We start from the raw sequence: 21,365 nt of genomic DNA on the forward strand, positions 1-21,365 counted from the left end.
TTTTCTTTAAGTAACTAGCTATAAGCTAGCTTTAATTATAAAAGTATTCTTTTTCTAAATCTATTTTCTTTTATATAAATTATACTTCTTTTTCTATATATTAGCTACCTAAAGCTTAGTAACTTTAGAGTATATAAGTACTAGCTTATATACTATTAGCTTATTATTATTTTTTAGCTAATTAAGTAACTTAATAATATAAATTAGTAATAAATTATAATACTATATAATTTTTAATTAAATTAGAGTTAACTAGAATCTTACTTTAAGAAGATTACTAGATATTTTATACTTCTAGGTAGTAGTATTAGTAGTAAAGAGTATTAGTATATATAATTAAACTTTAAGCTTTATACTACTAAATCTAGATTAAATAAAACTAAGCTAGCGCTTTTAAAGTCTACTCTAATATTATTATTTATAATTAACGCGTAAAAAGCTATATAAAATATAAGTAGAAACTAAGCTTTTATAATATAGTTAATATAGCTATATATTAGATTCTTAACTTAGTATTTATATACTACTTTTAATAGTAAGAAGTAGCTAATATTAAGTAGCTATAAAAGATATAATAAATATAATAGTAAATAGAGAGCTATAATTTTATTTTTTTTATAGTACTATAAGAATTTAACTAAGCTATAGCTTTTAAAGCTATCTAAAATTAGTAGATAATATATACCTATAATATAATTCTAAATATATATATTAAAGTACTTTAACTATATAATATTAATCTTATTTATTATCTAGCTACTCTTAGAAATAGCTATAATCTAGTTATATAATAGCTAGCTACTTTTATACTATACTAAAAGATAGTTCTTACTTATAATAATAATATATAGTAGAATCTATATATTATCTACTACTCTTACTATTATAATTACTAAAGTCTACTTATAATTATCTAGCTAAAGTTTCTTTAGATATAATTATCTCTTAGAGCTAGTAACTAATAATTAATATAATATTATTTCTATTATAAAGCTATATTTATTAAAATTATACGTATCTTTATTAGTAATACTATACTTTACCTTTATATTATATACTAGATTAAACTATATCTAAATAACTATAAAATCTTTTTACTTTACTTTCTAATAGTTATACTTATAATTAAGCTATATTTTAAGCTTAGAATAATATATAATAAAGTTATTTAGCTAGTTCTTATCTATAACTTTTTCTTTCTACTTAGTAAGTAGCTTATTAGCTATATCTTAAATAGTAGTAAGCTAGAAGATAAATTCTTATACGTCTAGGTCTAGTATATACTTAACTATTATCTACTCTTTATTCTTTATAAGTATTATTAAATTAGAAATTTTATTATATTAGTTTTTTTAGTATTAATTAATAGAAGCTATATATAGCTATAGTATATTATTTATTTTAGATTTAGCTATTCTAGAAAGTAGAGAAAGTAAGCTATATTTAGCTTTATAAGAGAATAATTTAATATAAATAGCTAGACTTATAGTAGTTAAGATAATTTTTAGTAAAGACTTAGTAAAAGTAGTTAGATTAGTAGTATAATTAGCTTACTAGTAGAATATATTAAGTAACTTAGAGTTTATATATAAGTAGAGTAACTTTATATATTAATATTATATAAAAATAATTAAAGTATATTAGATATAAATTAAAGAAAAAGCTAGAATTAGATAGTAATAGAATAGCTAGATTTAATAGTAAAACTAGATAGTAGAAATTTATATATACTAGAATAACTATAACTTTAAGTTTAATAAAGCTAGCTATTCTCTAGATATTATAGAAAATCTTAATAAAGTATATCTAGTCTAATTTCTTATATAGTTTCTAGTTAAAAAGTATAGCTTTTAGGTATACTTTACTTAGTATTATAGAAGTTATTAGTAGTAATATCTAGTAGTTAGAATTATAGAATATATTTATATAGACTATAATATACTTTATAAATAAATTAACTATCTAAATAAGCTAACTATTTTTACTAAAAAAGAAAATTAATTTATTTTTCTTAAATAACTAAGTAAAAACTTTATATTTTTCTATAAAAAGTTAAATATATATATATATCTATAGTATTAGTATATAGTATTAGATATATACTATATATTTCTTAATACATAAGCTTAAAATAAGTCTTTTTCTAAAAGTTATAATTCTTATAGTTTAATTCTTATAAGTACTAGTAAATCTTACTAATAATCTATAAAACTTTAAAGGTATATTATCTATAAAATTTTAAAGGTATATTATCTATAAAACTTTAAAGGTATATTATATACTATAGTATAAAGTCTTTTATAAAGTTTAGTAGCGTTTAGCTTAGTAATACTAGAGATATTAGCTTAAAAAGTATCTAATAAAAAGTCTAGAAGTTTCTTCTAGAAATAGATAGATATTACTAATAAATAAACTATATTTTCTTTATATCTTATATTATTACTATAATAAAAGCTATATATAAAGTTATACTTACTTTATAGTTAATATAATAACTATTTAAAATAAAAGTTCTACTATAAGTATATTAACTTCTATTATAAAATATCTATATAAATATAATATATTAGACTATAAAACTTTATAAACTATTACTTTATAACTAGATAAGTATATAAATAGTAGTAGAACTAAATTATAGTTAGAAAAGAATAAGTTACTAACTCTAAACTAAAAATTAAATTTTTTTAGATTATTTCTTAAATATCTTTATAGCTATATACTTCTAGACTACTAAACTTTATAATAGACTTTATACTATAGTATATAATATATCTATAAAGTTTTATAGTTTATTACTATAGTTTACTAGTACGTATAAGGTTAAAACTCTAAGAATAGCTACTTTTAGAAAAAGGCTTATTTTAAGCTTACGTAATAGAAAATATATAGTATAAATTAAATAGTAGGTATATATAGTATAGATCTATATATATTTAAATTTTTATAGAAAAATATTAAGGTTTTACTAAGTTATTTAAGAAAGACTTATTAATTCTTAGACTTAGTATTTTTAGAGCTTTTACTTATAAAGTACGTTATAATCTTATCTATAATTCTATATTCTATTAGATCTTTCTATATCTAGAGAGCGCTCTAGAAGCGCTTCTATTACGTGCTGCTACGTAACTCTCTAATCCTGTTCTTAGCAGGATCTTCGTGTATAGTCTACGTAACTTTTTACGTAACCTTCTTCTGCTTCGTAGTTCTTCTCCCTAATTCTTCTTTAGAGCAGTGTCTTACCTAGTCAATCCTGCGATCGTAATAATTAACCTGCCCTTTAATACAATTCTTAATAACGAACTTAAGAAAGTTACTTTAGATATTATTAGGCGAATTGTAGAGTATTAAGACATAAGTTAATTAATTAAGAATACGAGAAATATAGCTATATATATATATAACTAGGTTATATAAAGTAGTAACTATATCTAGTAACATATCTCTCTAGCTTAAAGTATATACAAAAAGCTATCTAAGAAAGTAAGACTTTTAACTATACCTAAAAAGGTAATTAATAATTGTCTTAATATAAATACACCTCTTAGTGCTATAGTGTTCTGTAAGGGCTACCCCTCTTATAAGAGAACTCTATAGGGTTAAAAGAGAAGTGTAGAAAGTAGAGAGATAAGAGATCTATATATAAGGCTATGCTTATTTCTAATTAAGAAGTCTAATATAGGTTCTAGAGGTTAGGTTTAGATAGTAGAGCGTTTAAGTATTTAAGTAATAGTGTAACACCTCTACACTACTAACCTCTATAGCTTCTCTATAGGTAAAAAGAGATAGAGCAATATTAAAGGCGTAAATTAAACTTAAGAGTAGAGAGTAAAAAGAAAGAACACCTTATTTAATAGCTTTTAGAGTATTTTTGTAGTTGCCGCGGCCCTCTATATAATAGTCTAGTTTAGGATTTACCTTAGGTTACATAACCTTGAGTTACGTAATTCTATTACGTAACCTAGCCTAGCGCCTTAGCGCTTAGCACCTCTGTATATAGAGCCTCTCGAAGTATTCTTCTACTTCTTACCTTTAGATAGCTAAATTTAACCTAACCTACTCTACTAGCACCCCTTATTCTTATAGCTTATAGAGATAGTGCTGCCTACAGCTAACTTACCTAGCTAGGTGTTCTAGAGGCGCTTATAGTAGTAGAGACTACAAACCTAGCCCTTATATTATCTAAAGGTTAATACCTCTTTAGCTAGAGACGGCGGCATAATATCTAGCTAAACTAAGTAGCCTTGTTAAGAAGCGTTTACTAATAGCTAACACTAAGAATTAGAGCTATAAGAGTCTAGTTACTTACTCTAAGAATCTATTAACGTACTAATTAATTACTCGTCTCTTTAGTGCTGTATAAGACTACTAGCGGATCTAGTTAGTAGTAGAAAGATACTAGTACTAAGCCGAAGAGAGCTATTAAGAGCTCTATGTACAGGAGAACTTCTACAGAACTTCTACGTACGAAAACCCCCCCCCCCCTTTATAAATTACAAAAAATTAACAATCCTCTACTCTGCTAGCAGAGCTAACAATCTCTCTGCCTCGCTAGCAGAGCCGATAACTAGCTGCCCTGCTAGTAGCTAATACCTCCCCCTCTTACTTCTTTCTTAATCGAAAAGCCGAACAAATCTAAACACTATAGGAGAACTCTCGCGAAGCTAATCTAGAGGCAGGACCTTAGCCCTATAATACCTCTTTACTCTAACAGTCCTTAAATCTAGAGTAGCGAACCTGCCCGCAGGATATACTAATTAATATTTCTATTACAAAAACCCTGTTTAGTAACACGACGCAATAACTAACAAGAATTAGAATAATAACTTTAACTAGAAGCTTGCAAGACTTTGCTAGAGCTTAGTAATACTAGAGCTATTGTTAGTCTTAGGTTTATTTACACTCTCTACCTCTGCTAAAGAGCTTTAAGAGCTCTTTCTAGAAACGCTAGCTAAAATTATTAACGAAATAGTTAGCTAATTATATATACGACGAGTATATAAATAACAAATCTATATATATTACTAGATTGCTACTAACGCTCTTACTAAGAGAGATAACGTATACGCGAAAAATCTAACATAGGCTACTATTCTAGCTAAAAAGGACGCTAAAATCTAGTAACTACGAGCGCAATTAACCTGCTCTAGAGACTAGCCTGCTATGCTAGCTTAATGCGCGACGTGTTTTCCTACAACACTAATTATACGCGATTTAAGCGCGTTACTACTAGAGAATTTAATTCTAGGTTCTTACCTCTCTATATACTAGCTAGCTACACCTCTAGCGTTGTAAGCGCGAGAGAGCTAATTAACGCGCTCTACTAAGTTTCTAGATTTACTCTTATTATTAGATAGTAAGAGCGTTACCTTTAAGTAGTAGAGAGATAGCTTATAAAATAAACTTTAAGTAAACTAGAATTAGTATACTAGAGATACGCTAGAGAATACTAAGAAAACTATTATTACCTATATCTACACGCGAACTAAAGAAGACACGTACTAGACTCTATTAGTAATACTATAAATAATTAAGAATAGCGGCGTAGTAGTTTTCTATAATTATATTCTTAATTAGCTAGAGAGAAGCTATAGAGACCTACATAAGAGGCTAAACGCTTGCCGCAATTTCTAGAAGCTTTATTACTAAAGCGCTACTAATTTCGCCTGTTTCTAGAATAATTTCTTCTGCCTTGTATAGAAGCGTTAGCTCTTAGTAGATTAATAGGTAGAGAAATTTTATAAGAAGCTACTAGAAACTATACGCACGTAGTTAGAGATATACTAACGTTAATACGTTAATAACTACGATTACTATATAGACCTTGCTTAAGACCTTACTTAAGAGCTTACTCTAGAAGAAGCACGCGTTGCCGCTAGAAGAGCTAAAAAGCGTAACGTAATCGCGTTAATGCTACAACGCGCGCCCCTAGCTCTTCTAGGTTTTTTAGCATCTAATAAAGCTCTAGCGATCTAGAAGCTAGTTACCTGTTTTTAATACTACTAACCTAGCTACCTAAGCCGCGATTACTCTAGAGCCTCTGCCGCGCAGAAAGCTATTAAGAACGTTAATCTAGAGAAGAAGCCTGTAGAGCCTACAGAGCCGTAAGCACCTAAGAATAACACGTTAGAATATAAATCTAACGATTTAGAAAAAGTCTAGCTCTAGGAGAAGTCTTCTCTCTAGAGCTACCTACTAGAGTAATTAACCTACGCAAAAAGCTATTTAGTAGTTCTACGTTTACCTTACTCTACTAAATCTCTACAAACAGCCTTATAATTAAGCTTAGAGGCTTAATTAATATAGAAGCAGGTAGCTACGTCTTAGTATACCTAAAGCACCTTTAAACTCTTAGAAAAAACCTCTATGTTAAGCTATCGCGTATAAAACTAATCCCCTTTACTAGGTATAATAGGTAACCTAATAGTTAAGTAGATAAGTATTTTAAAGCTAATCTAGTGCTAGAAAGCTACTAAATTCGTACTTACTTCGTGTATTATAATACTAGCCGCTATAATACAATAATTAGTTGTAAGTTACTTAAAGAAGTTAACGTTTAGGTTAACTACAAGTAACGCGCACTAAGGTAGCTAGACACTAATTAATTAATTAATTATAAACGCGACGCGTTTGTCTCTACACAATCCCCTTAATCTACTACTAAAGCTTAAGTAGCTTACTAAGCTAATACTAAGCGCCGCGACGCCTTAATATTAGTAGTAGAAAAGCTAAGAGTAATACAATAAGAGAAGAGAGAATTATAACGCTAGAAGCTTTAAGAAAACCTGCGTAAGATAGACAGGCAGCTTAAGAATCTTAACCCGCCTGCTAGGTTGCCTTGTAAGCTAAAAAAGCTACCTGTTTTGCAGAAAATATGCTTAAAGGCTAGGCTTAACGTTAATACAATTAGCGTAGCTATCTTTATAATTAATATACGTCAAAAAGACACTATAATTAGGTACCTTAGTGTCTACGAGGTTAATTAGCTTATTACTAATAGGAAGAAAACCTCTACTACTAATCTAGAGAAGGAACTCCGCTAACTAGTTACCTAAAAGCTTCTATCTCTAGAATATGCTAGCGTAACTGTAGCCTATTTCTTAAAAAAGAATTCTAATACTCTGCTGCTATATAGAGAAGGCGTAGATTACGACATTAAGCTTATAGTAGAAAATACCTTAATAAATAGTCCCCTTTATAGTATATTACTAGAGCACCTATAGTTAGTATAGAATTACCTAGAGAACTACCTTTATTATAGCTTTATTATCTATAGTAATACGTTGTACGCGTTACTAGTTCTATTTACTAAAAAGCTAGGTAGAGGATAGAGGTTCTACGTTAACTATTAAAAGCTTAACACTATTACGAAAAAAGACGCCTACTCTATCTCTCTTATCTAGAAAACACTTACACGCCTGTCGCGCGCTAAGGTCTTTACTAAGTTAGACGTAAGGTAAGCTTTCTACTAGATCTAGCTTAATAAGTTAGTAGAGAATCTAACGTCTTTTCGCACGTAGTATAGTAACTATAAGTATTAAGTTCTACTCTTTAGCCTCTATAACAGCTCTGCTACTTTTTAGTAATATATTAACAAGGTGTTACATAGCTTGCTAGACGATTTCTATACGGCATATATTAACAATATTCTTATTTACTTAGAGAATCTACTTAAGCACAAAGCCTATATTATCTAAGTACTTAATTAATTATATAAGGCTAGGTTACAAGTAGATATTAAGAAATCTAAATTTACTATTAAAAGCACTAAGTTTCTAGGATTAATCGTAAGTACTAATAGAATCTAGAAGAACTCTAAGAAGGTTACTACTATCTAGAATTAGCCTGTACCTATAACTCTTAAGAGCCTTTAATTGTTTCTAGGTTTCTACAATTTCTACTAAGCCTTCTTAAAGAATTACGGCTAGATCGTCTGCCCCCTTACTAAGCTACTAAAATAGGGAGCATAGCATGCCTTTAGAGAAATTAAGCTCGCGGTATTTTAGCAGGTTAAGAATCTTATACTATCTAATACTATACTAGCTTATTACTCTCTCTATTACTACACGAGAGTAGAAACAAACGTATTAGATAGCGTAGTTACTAGAGTTCTTTTATAACTTTAAGAAGATAGTATCTAGAGACTAGTAGCTTTCTTTAGCAAGATAATAAACACTACCTAGATAAACTATAGTATTTATAACAAAGAAATGCTAGCGGTTATTCTTAGCGTATAGAAGTAGAGAAGCTAGTTAATTAGCTTGCAAGATCTAGAGCCTTTTACGGTATTAACTAACTACTAAGCCTTAGAGTACTTTACTACTAAGTAGAAGCTTACTACTAGGTAGGTCTACTAGGCGAACAATATTACTAACTATAACCTTAAGCTTACCTATTAACTAGAATTAGCTAATATAGTAGCTAACGCGTTATTATAGAAGTAAGAAGAGCTTAAGACTTAAAAGAAGAAGAATTATGCCGCCCGTATAAGGGCTTTTCTAAGTAAGAAGCAAATTAGCCTCTTAGCTATAGAGCGATTATTAGGTAAGTTATTAGTTCTAGCTACCTAGAGATTAGCTAGTAGTGCTACAGAAATTACCGCTGCTAATACGTTTATAAAGGTACTCTCTACTAAGAATCTATATACTATAATTAATTAGGTTATTATAGCTAACTAATTAGACAACTCTCTATAGCTAGCTTAAGAAAAAGCTACTATATTAGGCTCCGCCTAGAAAATAGAAGACGGCTTATTAACCTATTAGAATTAATTAATAGTCTCTGCTATTAACTACCTACAAATATACCTAATACGCGCTGTGTATACTACTTAGGTAACTACCTACCTAGAATAAAGAAAAACTACCTAGTTACTACGAGATTAATATTACTAGCTAGGTATATAAGAAGACATTAATATGTACGTAGTAGCGTGTAAGACTTACTACTAGAGCTATACTTCGCGGGATAAGACGCTAGGTCTTCTAAAGCCTCTACCTATCTCTAAGAGGGTATAGTAGAACGTCTCTATAGATTTTAAGAGCTTTCTCTCTAATAAGAAAGGATTTAACTACGTGTACGTTGTTGTAGATTAGCTAAGTAAGTAGAGCTTCTCTTTACTCTACTATAAGAAAATTACAGCTTAACGTATAGTAGAGCTATATTACTAATATATCTAGCGTATATATAGTTCTTCTAAGTCTATTATATTAGATTACAGTCTATAGTTTACCTCTACCTTTATAAATAAGCTCTACTAGCTTATAGAAATTAAGTAGAAGCTCTCTACCGCGTACTACCTATAAACTAATAGAAATATAGAGATTGTTAATTAATATCTTAATTAGCGTCTGCGTCTATTTGTTAACTATTACTAGAATAATTAGTTAGACCTTCTACTCTATATAGATTAGGCATAAGCTACGTTACTATATAAAACTATAGAACTAACAGCGTATAAAATTAAATTTAAACACTAGCTAATACACTACTAGAATTAGAAGAAGTGTACAATAAAAGCCTCTACTCTACGTAAGCGTCTCTTGCGCTAGAAAGCTTAGAATTTCGCTAAGAAGTAATACGACGCCGTAAAAAAAGCTACTAAAATTACACGAAGTAATATCGCAAAAGCGTAAGCTAGGCAGGCGCTCTAAGTAAATAAAAAGCGCTAAGAACCTAATTTTACAGTAGGCGATCTCGTCTACGTTAAACCTCGTAGCTTTTTAACAAATTAGCCTAGTATAAAGCTTAATTAATAGATATACAGCTCTTACCTAATTGTTACTATAAAGAGTTACTTCTTCTAATTCTAGCTACCTGCGTATATGCGTATACACGACGTCTTTTACGCTAATTAGCTATAGAAAGCCTTAGAGCTGTTGCTAGGGCAGGTAGAGCCTAAGTAGCTACCTATTAAAGTAGATAGTAATCTAGAATAGCCCGTACATAAAATTCTAGATAGCTGTCTTTATTAAAATCGCCTTTAATACCGCGCTGCATAGGTTGCTTATAACTCTAACTCTACCTAGTATAATACCGCAGGTTTTATTAACGCTCTCTATAAGGTAAGAGACTTTTATACAGCATACCTAGATAAGCTAGAGCTACTATTACGATTAGATACTTAGATTAAGGCGTACAAAAAAGAGAAGACTCTAGAGGAGACCGCGAAGAATTTAAAACCTGTAGAGGTAGGAGACACAAGGGTAACGCGAAGGCGCTGCTAAGTAATTTAAGAAGAGAGCCTGCAACAAAGCCGCCCTACAGACGCGAAAACAAGCCTTCTAGCTTAAACCTCTACAAGAATAAAGCAACTAGAGGGAAGGTAGTAGCTGTAAAAGCGCTTCTAGTTTAAAACTAATACGAATACACTTACTACAAGCTAAAAGAGACGGTTAAGAGCATAATACAGAAGTTTTAGAAGAAGGGGGACCTAGAAGGCGTATTTTAGAGCTTAGAGACGAGCTCTTCCTGTAAGGGGGGGTAATATAATAGTCTAGTTTAGAATTTGCCTTAGGTTACATAACCTTAGGTTACGTAATCCTATTACGTAACCTAGCCTAGCGCCTTAGCGCTTAGCACCTCTATATATAGAGCCTCTTAGAGTATTCTTCTACTTCTTACCTTTAGATAGCTAAATTTAACCTAACCTACTCTGCTAGCACCCCTTATTCTTACAGCTTGTAGAGACAGTGCTGCCTGTAGCTAACTTACCTAGCTAGGTATTCTAGAGGCGCTTATAGTAGTAGAGACCGCGAACCTAGCCCTTACACTCTATAGCTTATAGTAACTTTATAGAGTAGATTATTAAGTAGACGTTAACACGTTACTACGTATTTTATTAAGACTAGACTCGTTATAATAAACGTAGCCTATTAATTTTATAGTTAATCTAATAGATTATAATAAACGTAGCTAGTTAAGATATAATAGAATTACGTATAAAACTAGTATATATATGCGTTAAAATTAATAGAAAATAGTTAAATAAGTATAGTAGGCGCTTCTACAGTAGAGCTAAAAGCGAAATAAGAGTAAATAGTTGCCTTAGAGGTTCTAAAATGCTAGCGAATTAGGTATGTATCGCTCTAGTTAGGTTTACTATCTAATCTAGTACTAGCGTAAGAGGTTCTTAGGTAGCTCCTACTACTCTACTAAGAATAGCGAAAGCTTTAACTTGCTAGAAATATTCTTAAGCTCTAGCTGTTAAATAAAGTAGGCGTGTTTTTAAGGTAATAGAATCTTTGTAAGTTTATTAGCTAGCATTTAACTTGTAGAAATCTATTTAACGTTAATTCTTTAGTTCTTAACTTTCTAGCAAAGCTACATTTAGTATACGTTAACGTGTTTAAGCTTTATCTAAAGCTTCTCTATAGCCTTAGTTACTATACCTACAGTCTACTAATTATCGCACTAAAGCTTTAGTTTAATATTAAGGTTTAGCTTTAGGTAGTAGAAAAGCAGGTTCTACTACTCTATTTCTAAAGCTGTCTTTAAAAGCGCTAGAAGCTCTACCTTAGTCGTTAATTTAGTTACTATCTGTTGTTTTATAGCTTTCTAATCTACAGGTAATCTATACAGCTTAAAGATATAGCCTTTAGAGCTCGCTCTAGTATCTAAGTTATTACTAAATAAAGCATCTAAGGCTCTATAGAAGATAGGCTCTTTAAAATTTACCTTCTAGAAGTATTCCTTCTCTACAGCGTATTGTAACGCTTTTAGCGTAAGAGTTTTTAACTCTATAAGATATTACTACACGTGTATAGCGGCGTAGAGATGTTGTTAACCTAGGTTAATTAAGTATTAAGCTAATACTAAGTAAGCTCTTAATATATCTAGACGTGTAAAGTAGAAAATATATGCTAGCGAGCCTGCTAGCTACTAGAAAAGCTTCGTCTGCTCTCTATTAGGTGCCTCTGTAGATTTCGTAAGGTCGTTCTCTCTTATAGAGAATTGTGGATACTTAGCACCTAGTTTTAGAAGTAGGTTAAACTTATTAGCAACCTTGTTAATAAAGAAATTCTAGATTAGCTAGATTAACACTACTTCTATGTCTCTTACGACTTGTATACCTAGAAACTAATTAAGTTAACCTATCTTTCTAATCTTATACTTTTTAAGTAGGCGGCGTTTAAACTCTGCGTAAACGTCTGTATTATCTAAGTAGACAAGTACGACAATATTGTTAATAAAGAAGAAGACTATAAGCTTATCGCTAGCCTATAGGCATAGTGTAATGCTTATTTTAATAAGTTCTAACTCCTTAAGAGTCTCTGTAAGGTCCTTATATTATAGTAGAGGTGCTTTCTTTAGCCTATACAGAGCTTAATACAGCTCTAAGAGCTTACTAAACTAACTAGTAAAACCTTCTAGAGTGTAGTAGTAGAGCTTCTATAGAAGCTTTACGTTTAGAAAGGCGTTTATAGCGTCGTACTAATATATTAGTAATCTAAAGGCGGTTGCTATAGCTACTAGAGCTTAAAAGGTTCTTGCTGCTAAGGTAGCGGTATAGGTATCGCCCTATTATATTTAGAGGTCTTCTTAAACTACTAGACGAGCTTTGCACTTAAGCAGATATTCGTCTTTATTAAATTTATACGATAATACCTACATAAGTAGAAGATACTCTACTATAGTTAACGCTAGCGTTACTAACGTCTCCTTAAAGCACCCTTTCTTAAAGTAGTTACTAAACTCCTTCTATACAGCCTCTTTAAACTTAGCTTTAAATATATAGCCTTTAATATCCTTATAACGCTTAGGTAGAGGTAGCATCTAATCGCGGTAGTGTTTTAACCTTATAGGCTCTCTGTTAACTCTTAGTTTATTAATATAGCTTACTAAAGCTGCAAATACGTAGTTATACAAGTTTGTTAATAGTATTAAGTTAAATATTTAAGCTTTCTTTTGTGCTTTAATTGCGCTAGCTATGTATTTAGGCCTTAGGTAAGAGCGTCTATAGCGTCTACTCTATATTATGTTACTTAGGTTTTTAGAATTAAGGTTTTAACGTAGTAGAGTATTATTCTAGTACCTATCTAGCACATATTTAGAGTCTTCTATAGCTCTAAGAGGTCTTTATAGCGATTTAGCTCGAACAGTAGATAAGCTTAGCTTAGAGAGGTTGGTCTCTCTTAACGCGCCTCTTAAGCTCTCTCTATGTAGGGTAGAGTGTCTTAACGACGCTAGAGTAATTAAGTAACCTCTTAGAGACTTGTTACGCTTCTTAGCTTATTGTTACTTCTTCTAGATTTATATTTCTAGGTCTTCTTCCGCTAATTCTTTAGCTAGTGCGTGTTGCTCTAGTGTTAAGGTCTATTCGTCTAAAGTTATGTTAAATAGGCGTAATTAGCTCTAGAGTAGTAGATCTTTAACCTTTGCCGTAAGCTCTTTATAAGGGATATTATACACCTTAATATTAATTATATTAACTGCTAGAGACTTTCTATATTTACTACTGTTATTCTTGTATAGCTTATCGCGCATAAACAAGACGTCTTAAGTTTAGATAACCTTATTCTTTAAGAGTATCTAGATTCTAAAGATATTTAAGAAGTTCTATTCTAGTAGGTACCTAATATAAGTACGTGCTTCTAGTTTATTAGCTTTCTTAAGGTTCTTTCTGTAAACATACGCTTAATAGCTAATAGAGGCGTAATAAGCTACTAATAGTTTGTAACCTATTACTACCTTATATAGAGTTTTCTAGCTGTTTAATTTAATTAGCGTAGTGTTAAGAATCTAAATAGCTATAATAAACAGCTCTAAAGCTAGCTCTCTAGGTAATCTAGCTATAATTCTTATTACTTAGCTTTTTATAATTATTACGTCTCTAGCTTTCTCTGTACAACTATTCTACTTAGGCGTCTTAGGTAAGCTAGGCTTATATTTAATACCTAATTTAATACAGATTTTAGCAAGCTCGTTGCTAAAACTCTTCTTATTGTTAGTTCTAAGTATAACAACTAAGTACTTAAATTAACGCTATAGTTTAGTAATTATTCTACGTATAGTAGGTATTAACACTACTCTGCTTTTCGCGGGTAACGTACGTTCTTTATGCTAGCCTAAGAATTTATTAATTGCGTAAAGTCTCTACTTATCCTTGTTAAAACAGGTTTCTCCTGTTAGTAGTAGTTAAACTAAATCCATCTCTATTTAGTAGAAGGAACGCTTTGTAGGCGTTAATCTAGGTCTCTAGAAGACTTAATAATTTATTTTTAACTATATATAAGTGTTATAGTTCTTCTAGTTAACTAGAGGTGTATTCTCCTTAAGCTTAAAGCTAGTAATAGCCTCTTCTAGGTGCGTAATAGCTTTCTTATTTAGGTATGCCTATAGTTAATAGGCCTTAGCTCTAGTAGCGATTATCGCTAGTTATAGGTTCTTTAATAGTTAATATACTGTTATAAATATAGCGAATATTTCCTATAGATTAAGGTAGCTGTTTTCGTCTACGTTAAGTAGCTAGTGCCCCTGTTTATACTCTAAGTTGTAGACTATATTGCTAGGCTCGTTCTTATATAGAACGTCCCTGCTAGAGTTAAAGTAAATTCTAACGTCTTAAGAGCGCGTAAGCCCTATAACGTTTATAAAGAAGCTCTCTACTAACGCTATATAGGTAAGGCGTATTAGAGTTAGTCCTAATAGAGTATTAGTCTAGAGAATTACCTCTCTTTAAGCTTTAATTCTTATAGCTTGCCCTCTAGCGTATACGACGACGTTTAAGTTAGCTTCTGCTGTCTTTTTCTAGCTCTAATTCTCTAAGTTGTAGACGTAAATATTAGAGCTAGAGTTATAGATTTACCTGTTAATAAGGTGTAGAGCTATTAGAACCGCCTTCTAGGTTTCTAAAACCTTAGCTGTCGCACTAAAGGAGCAGAATACAAGGTTAGCGAAAGGGGTGCTGCTTATTAGCTTGTTATCGTTAAAGCTTAGTAGAGTAGTGCTCGCTTTTAGCGTAGGTTTATTTCGCTATTTAGGGGTTCCCTAATTAGCGGCTTGTTTAAACTTCTTAGCCTACTTCTTTTCCTTCTTTTTCTTATTAAACTTAGCCTAAATTTCCGCGTTAGGCTTCTAGCTAGTTAGACGGACCTTTAGGTTAACATAAAAGCACTAGCTAAACTAGTAATAACGCCCGTAGAAGCACTCTAGTATTTCTTCTTAAAACTTGCTACATTTCTAGCCCTAGTTCTATTATTGTAATACCGCACCTAGTGTTATATACGTCTCTAGGCTAGCTGTAACAAGTTTAGTAGCTCTTTATAGCTGTCTAAATTCTGCTACTAGGTCTAGCACTATAGAAGCTTAATTTTCTAGCTAGGTAAATAGTTGCGTAATTCTAAGTGTAGAGTACGCTTTATTAATTAGTTAAAGAGCTTTAAGCAGCTCTCTCTAGGCTTGTGTACTCTATACGTCTAGCATGTTAAGTTTAGCTATATAGTTAGTAATCTAAATCTATTTATTAAGCTAGTTATCTAGTTTGTTACCTCTCTAGGTCTTCTAGACTTTCTTGTATTATTCTAGTAGTACGTCTTAACGTAACGCGTTAGTTATTATAACCTATTTCTTTAAGCTTACTAACCTTTTATAGGCTGTGTTCTTGTCTATAATGTGTAGTATAAGGTAGGTATTAATTGTTGTAGCAATGTATACTAATACTTCCCTTAGACCTTTCTGTACGAGGAGGTGCTTCTTAAGGTCCTTCTTATACCTTTCTTTCTAGTTCTAGTACTCTAACTTTTCGTTAGCGTTGAGATCCCCTATCTTTGTAGCTCCTTGCTTAATTGTTAACGGCGTTAGGCGTTTAGGCTCCTCCTAAATCCTCTTACGTTCTAACTCTTTTAGATCTAGGTTGTAGTAGGCCTAAACCCTATATTGTGTAGCCTTTTCCTTCACGAGAAACTTCTAGTAAGGCTAATCCTGCGGAGCACTAAGTATTTTGACGGCTTTCGTAACGTTAGTAACGGTAATAGTGTCCTCTATCGTGGAAATCATAGTGCGCAGGGCCAATTCGATCGTGTACGGCGTATTTCTAGAGCGACTCTAGGATCTGTTGGCGACGACGAGGTGTATAAGTTAGTGACTCTATCGTCTAATTGTATTAAATAAACTCAGCAGGTTCAATTTGCAGTGGTAGGCAAATCCGGGCTCATAACTATTAGGCGAATTGCAGAGTATTGAGACATGAGTTGATTGATTGAGAATACGAGAAATATGGCTATATATATACATGACCAGGTCACGTGAAGTAGTAACCATATCCGGCAACAGATATCGTGTTCTTTGCCTCGCTGAGGGCTCATTAGTCGGTTCAACTGCGCCAGGCTCGAAGTGCCTAGAGGCACTCAGCCAACATACCCCAAATTGCCGTGCGACGATGGCGGACTCTCTCCCATTCGGAAGTGCTGCCTGGACAAGTGGGGAGGAATATGGAGGTGAATACGCCGAGCGCATCAATCAATTCATCGACAAAATCAACCAAAAAGCCCTGCTCTCTTACGCCTCGTTGCTTCGGGGGAATCAACCATGCACCGTTTCTCCCGAGTTTTCCGTGGGAAGTTTCAATCTCGTGCGCAAGATCCAGTTCGACGACGGTGTTGAGTGGATCGTGAGGCTACGGATGCCTCCAATGCCGGACCAGGGCAGCGGGATGGCCTCGCCTCTCACCCGGGAGAGGATGCTCTTGGATATGCAGTCCGAGCTTGCCACGATGGAGTTTGTGCGGTAAGTTCGCTACGGATCATTCTCATGTTGCTAAGCCTTTTCACAGCCAGAACACAGACATCCCAATCCCAAGAGTCTACGCCTATGATCTGAATGAACAAAACGCTGTTGGATGCCCCTTTTCTATTATCGAATACGTCGACGGCAACACCGCAGAGGAGGTGTCTCGAACCTATCCTGGCGAGCATGAAGGCATCCCAGCGCAGTTCGAGGAGAAATTTTGGCGTCAGGTCGCTAAGATCATGGTCCAGCTTGCCTCAATCCGGCTACCAAAAATCGGCTCTATCATCCGAGACGGCTCGGACTCGTTCGTTGCGGGACGGCTGATTGAAACAGACTCGGGGCCGTACGATTCTGCTGCCGAGTTCTACGCGGACTACCCGCTGGCGCTGAGCAAAAGCCTCGGAGAGCAGCCGGTCAGCGGGCAAGACGAGCTAGTGCAAGCATTCCACTCCCTCGCCGCCTCCTTTCCGCCTCCTGTAGCACGAGTAGGAGATGGCTCCGCCGAGGGTTTTGGCCTAGCTAACTACGATCTCAATCCGAATAACTTCCTTGTCGATCGGGAGTTCAACGTCCTCGCCGTCATTGACTGGGACTCGGTCGTCTCGGTGCCCGATGCGGCCCTCTACCGCTTCCCGTTTCTGATGGGCATCAGCTGCGCTGTCCCTGGAGTTGTTGACACGCACCCCGCGGTGATGAAACGGGAGCAACTCGGCCGGCGATTCGCCGAGGTTGTCGAAGCAGTGGGACGGGAGCAAGCGGGAAACGATTGCGAAGGTGCGAACAAATGGCCCACGCACCTGCTTACGAAATCCGGGTTTTTCTCCAAGGAGGCGGCGGCGTTCCGCTCGCTGGTCTACGTCAAAATGAGGCAGGATTGGGTCAACAACACGTGGCTGCAAGGCCTGAAATGGTTGAGCGAGCACAATGAGGTGGAGGTGGCGCGGTTTTATCTTGGAGGTTGAGAGTTCGTCTGTCCTTTCGCAAGGGAGGGCCACAATGGCAGTCGATTTAGTGTAAGCTATTGGAAACTAGACAGCCACTTTCTTTCCCCAAAAGGAATCTCCACAGCTTCATCTCCCAAATTCTGACATAACCCCCCATAGCACTCCTACATCACATCCTTAGCTGGCTCGTCATCACCACTCGCGAATTGGTTCAACTCTTCAGTGTCGTCAAAGCAAACTGCTAAAAATTCAGCTTAATAGCTCCCCTCTTCGCGCGGCAGAAGCATCTCACGGGATGGCAAGATGCCGCGCTGCACGCCGCAGCAAGTAGTTCCCTTTTTAACATCCTTCTTGCAGTCAGGGCACTGGACGTAGTAGGTTCCACGAGACTTTACGTCCGGGGTGACCAAAGAAAGGAAGAGCTCTCGCGGAGAGTCTTGCTTGGAAAGAGCAAGAACCATTTCAAGCTTGGTGAACGATAGTTGGTCAGCAGCGAGTTCGAGGCGTGGATGAGGTTGTCTTGGAGGTTGAAGCAAAAACGCTGAACAAGACTGGAATTCATAGACAGTTTACAGTCTGGTTGGGTGAGATGGCTCCGGCCGAAGAAAGTTTGGCGAAGCCAACGGCTCCGCCGCGTCAGCGATGGCGGAATAGATGCAGATTGATTGGGTGTCGGTGCTCGGAAGACATCGCCGCAGCGCGAACATGCGCTGGCAGAGGTGTTGGGCCACCTAAAAAAAAAATCCTCGGCCAGTAGCGAATAAGAGGCCAAGATGCCCAACTCTGCCGACAACCCCGCGCGCATGTTGGGAGCGCGAGGGCCAATCGTTAGCCGCCCACGTGCCGCCCCCACCCCTGCTGCCGAAAGGTGTGGATTTTCGTGTCGCCGAGTCCAACATCACCTCGACCCAAACAACTCTTTTGCCGCTGCTTTTGACGAAACGAACGACCTCGCGGCTCGCAGCAGGCCTTTTCCGTCGGCCAGCCTGAGCGCCGATAGAAATCTCATCCCCCCGCGCGTCAGCACATTCCTTGCCATGAACAGCGGAGTCTTCAAGGCGCGGACCCGCCGCTCTCGTGTGCAACTATCCAAGGCCCTGCAAGAAACGCTGCTGGACGCTGTTGCGGATAACATTGCAGGTGCGCATATCGACGTCCCCGGATACCAAGAAGACTTGTTAACCATCAGGTACAGAGCTTCCGCGGAGCTACCGAGAGCAGTCTCCAGAGAGCGGAGATCCCGCCGGAGACGCGACACCGGTGCAGGCTCGGAAAAGGCGACTCGACGTGACAGAGAGCGATCCGTCGCCCGCGAAGAGAGCCCGATTGATACGGACGGACACGCAACAGCCTGGAGTTGAGGACGAGAAAGCAGAGCAGGCGGACAAGGTATGACAACCATCGCCCACGCACGTCCACAACTAATAGGGCAGCTCGTGCAGACGACTCTACAACAGCCAAAGCCCAACCATCCTAAGCATCCATACGCCTCGTTCCTCAAAGCCTTTGTCGATCCCGTCCATCCGGCCCCCGGTCCCGCATCCGTCCACACCTTTGTTTCCGAGTGGCTCGAGTCTGTCGGATCGGACCGAGGGAAACAGTGCCGGTCGGACAGCCATCTGCACCATTCGGACGACGTCCCCATTTCGAGACAGTTCACAAGATCAGTGCCGGATATGGGCTGCACACGGGACGCCGATGGGTTTGTGGTGCCGCCGACACCGGCTTCTACTGTATCCCGTTCATACCGGGCAACGGACGATTCTGCCTCCAGCACTGCCAGCGTTCGCCATCCGTCCTATCGTCAGAACAACTTGACCAGAAATGGCATTTATGTTCGACATAATCGCACTCAGCTGCCTGATTATATCTCCAGTCGTGTTGAGGAATTACGAGCAGAGCGGGACTCACCTGGTCCGTCCTCCCAACAAATCGATGGATATCTTGACGAGCTGGGCACACTTGCAGAAGGATGCACTGAGGCGGATGTGGAGGGATTTCTCAAAGATACAGTATTTCCAAAGCCCTCGGACCCCACCTACGGGCGCTCGGCAGGCTTGGGAAGTGCCAAGTCATCCCTGATGTCTTCTCATCTCATTCCCAACAATCCCGAAAGCCTATTTAGGGTTTCTGGGCCGAAACCTAATCTACTCTACGGATACTCCGGCGCACTCAGGGATGGGGCCTTCACTCAGCCACAATTCTTGGCCCAAACTGGTCTACATCCTCAAAATGCACGGTTTGCGGAAGCGACAACACCGGGTCTTAGGTTTCCCTTCTTCGCCATCGAATTCAAAGCTGCCGGAGGTACTCGCGGCGACCTCTGGGTTGCTACAAATCAGTGTGCGGGTGCTTCATCAGCCTGCCTCAACGCCGTCGACCAGCTGAATACCTCGCTTCGAGACCACCAGAGCGTGCAACGTGTCGACAACTTATCCTACTGCATTGCCGTGGACAACGATACAGCCCAGCTCTATATATCGTGGAAGGAAGACGGTTTGAACTATTACCTCCAACGCGTTGATGCTTTCCTGCTATCAAACCCAGAGCATTTCAAGAGCTTTCGCAAGCATGTTCGAAACATTCTCGACTGGGGAAAGGACACACGCTTGACGCAGATTAGGGATGCATTGGATACCATCCTTGAGGAAAACAGGAAGAAGGCTGCGGAACATGCGAGGTCTCGCCAACCACCATCCGATGGTTCTGCCACTGCCAGCAGCAAGAAGCACAAATCTTCATCGTCGCGCAGAAACAGCAGCAGGTCCAACAGCGTGCAAGGATCAAGCGGCGGAGCAAGTGGAGCGTATTTGGAATGGGATGAGACGACCTCACAACACGCCCATGAGGAGCTATCTTGCCCACCTCAGCAATCAAATGCTCAACCGAGCAGCTCCGTAGCAACGGCACAAAGCGAACAGTGGTCGTGGGCGAACGGTGCGTTTCGATGTTTCCAAGGCCAGACACTTGTAAAATCACAGTATCAAACTCCACCCAATGTGTGGGTGTATTTCGATCAAGGGTGGCTGGGCGAGGGAGGCAAGAAATGGCGGCGCTGGATATCGGTTACGAACCAAATGGAATACCGTTGATTACTGAGGAGGGATATCCGCAATGTTTCAGTTACTAGTCTACTTGGTTCATTTCCAGCAGAGCAGTCCATCTCCACCTACATGACGCGTTTCCACTCTCTTTATCCATCCTCTCCCTTCATTAAGGGGCCCCTAATTCCTCGCCTATACGTTAAAATGCGAAGGTGTTAATTTTTCTAAGGGTGACAGCTAAGAACTATTTTCCCAGTCCTCCCATGGATCATCACTCTCTAGTCTACTTGCAACGGCTCGCGCTGTGCTTTCCTAAGTTGTACTGGAGTTGACGCTTTGATAATTGTACATCGAAATGCCGGGCTTGTTCAACGAGCGGTTCTTCTGCCACTGGATTACTCTCATCCACCATTTGGTCAAGGACCTCGATCGGTACTCGAAAGGGCCTCCTAAGCTTTGTGCCTTTCTGCTCTGCCTTATACTTGCGCGTACGCCTCTGCGCGGTGGGTGTGCCCGTCTCTTCTTGCTCTTTTCTCCACCTCTCGCCCGTACGCGCGGAGACGCCATGTGTATGGACAACATCGTCAAAGTTCTCGTCATCGCGTCGGTGGCAGATGGATTGTTTGGTGTTCGGATGCTGACTCATCCG

The 21,365-nt window shown here is 36.8% G+C and overlaps 2 protein-coding genes across 2 annotated transcripts; both read left to right on the forward strand.

The window, feature by feature from the left end:
* Positions 1-16,378: 16,378 nt before the first annotated feature.
* Positions 16,379-17,690, forward strand: BU26DRAFT_544458 (uncharacterized protein; the record flags this gene model as incomplete). The annotated part of the gene is made up of 2 exons (XM_033831740.1): positions 16,379-16,725; positions 16,772-17,690. The coding sequence occupies 2 exons, from the start codon at positions 16,379-16,381 to the stop codon at positions 17,688-17,690; spliced, it is 1,266 nt and encodes a 421-aa protein (XP_033676374.1).
* An 890-nt stretch (positions 17,691-18,580) lies between these two features.
* On the forward strand, positions 18,581-20,918 carry BU26DRAFT_176990 (uncharacterized protein). The gene is made up of 3 exons (XM_033820348.1): positions 18,581-18,812; positions 18,868-19,061; positions 19,115-20,918. Exons 1-3 carry the CDS (start codon positions 18,710-18,712, stop codon positions 20,762-20,764), a joined length of 1,947 nt encoding a protein of 648 aa, XP_033676375.1. The 5' UTR covers positions 18,581-18,709; the 3' UTR covers positions 20,765-20,918.
* Positions 20,919-21,365: the final 447 nt, after the last annotated feature.

Source organism: Trematosphaeria pertusa (assembly GCF_010094035.1).
Source record: "Trematosphaeria pertusa strain CBS 122368 unplaced genomic scaffold BU26scaffold_24, whole genome shotgun sequence".
Classification (NCBI taxonomy): Eukaryota; Fungi; Ascomycota; class Dothideomycetes; order Pleosporales; family Trematosphaeriaceae; genus Trematosphaeria; species Trematosphaeria pertusa.

What these genes read in the sequence shown, in the direction of transcription:
- BU26DRAFT_176990 (XM_033820348.1), top strand. Translation starts at nt 18,710, where the DNA reads ATGAACAGCGGAGTCTTCAAGGCGCGGACCCGCCGCTCTCGTGTGCAA. An exon ending in TGTTGCGGATAACATTGCAG is followed by an intron (nt 18,813 to 18,867) that starts GTGCGCATATCG and finishes CATCAGGTACAG; the next exon opens with AGCTTCCGCGGAGCTACCGA. An exon ending in AAGCAGAGCAGGCGGACAAG is followed by an intron (nt 19,062 to 19,114) that starts GTATGACAACCA and finishes CAGCTCGTGCAG; the next exon opens with ACGACTCTACAACAGCCAAA.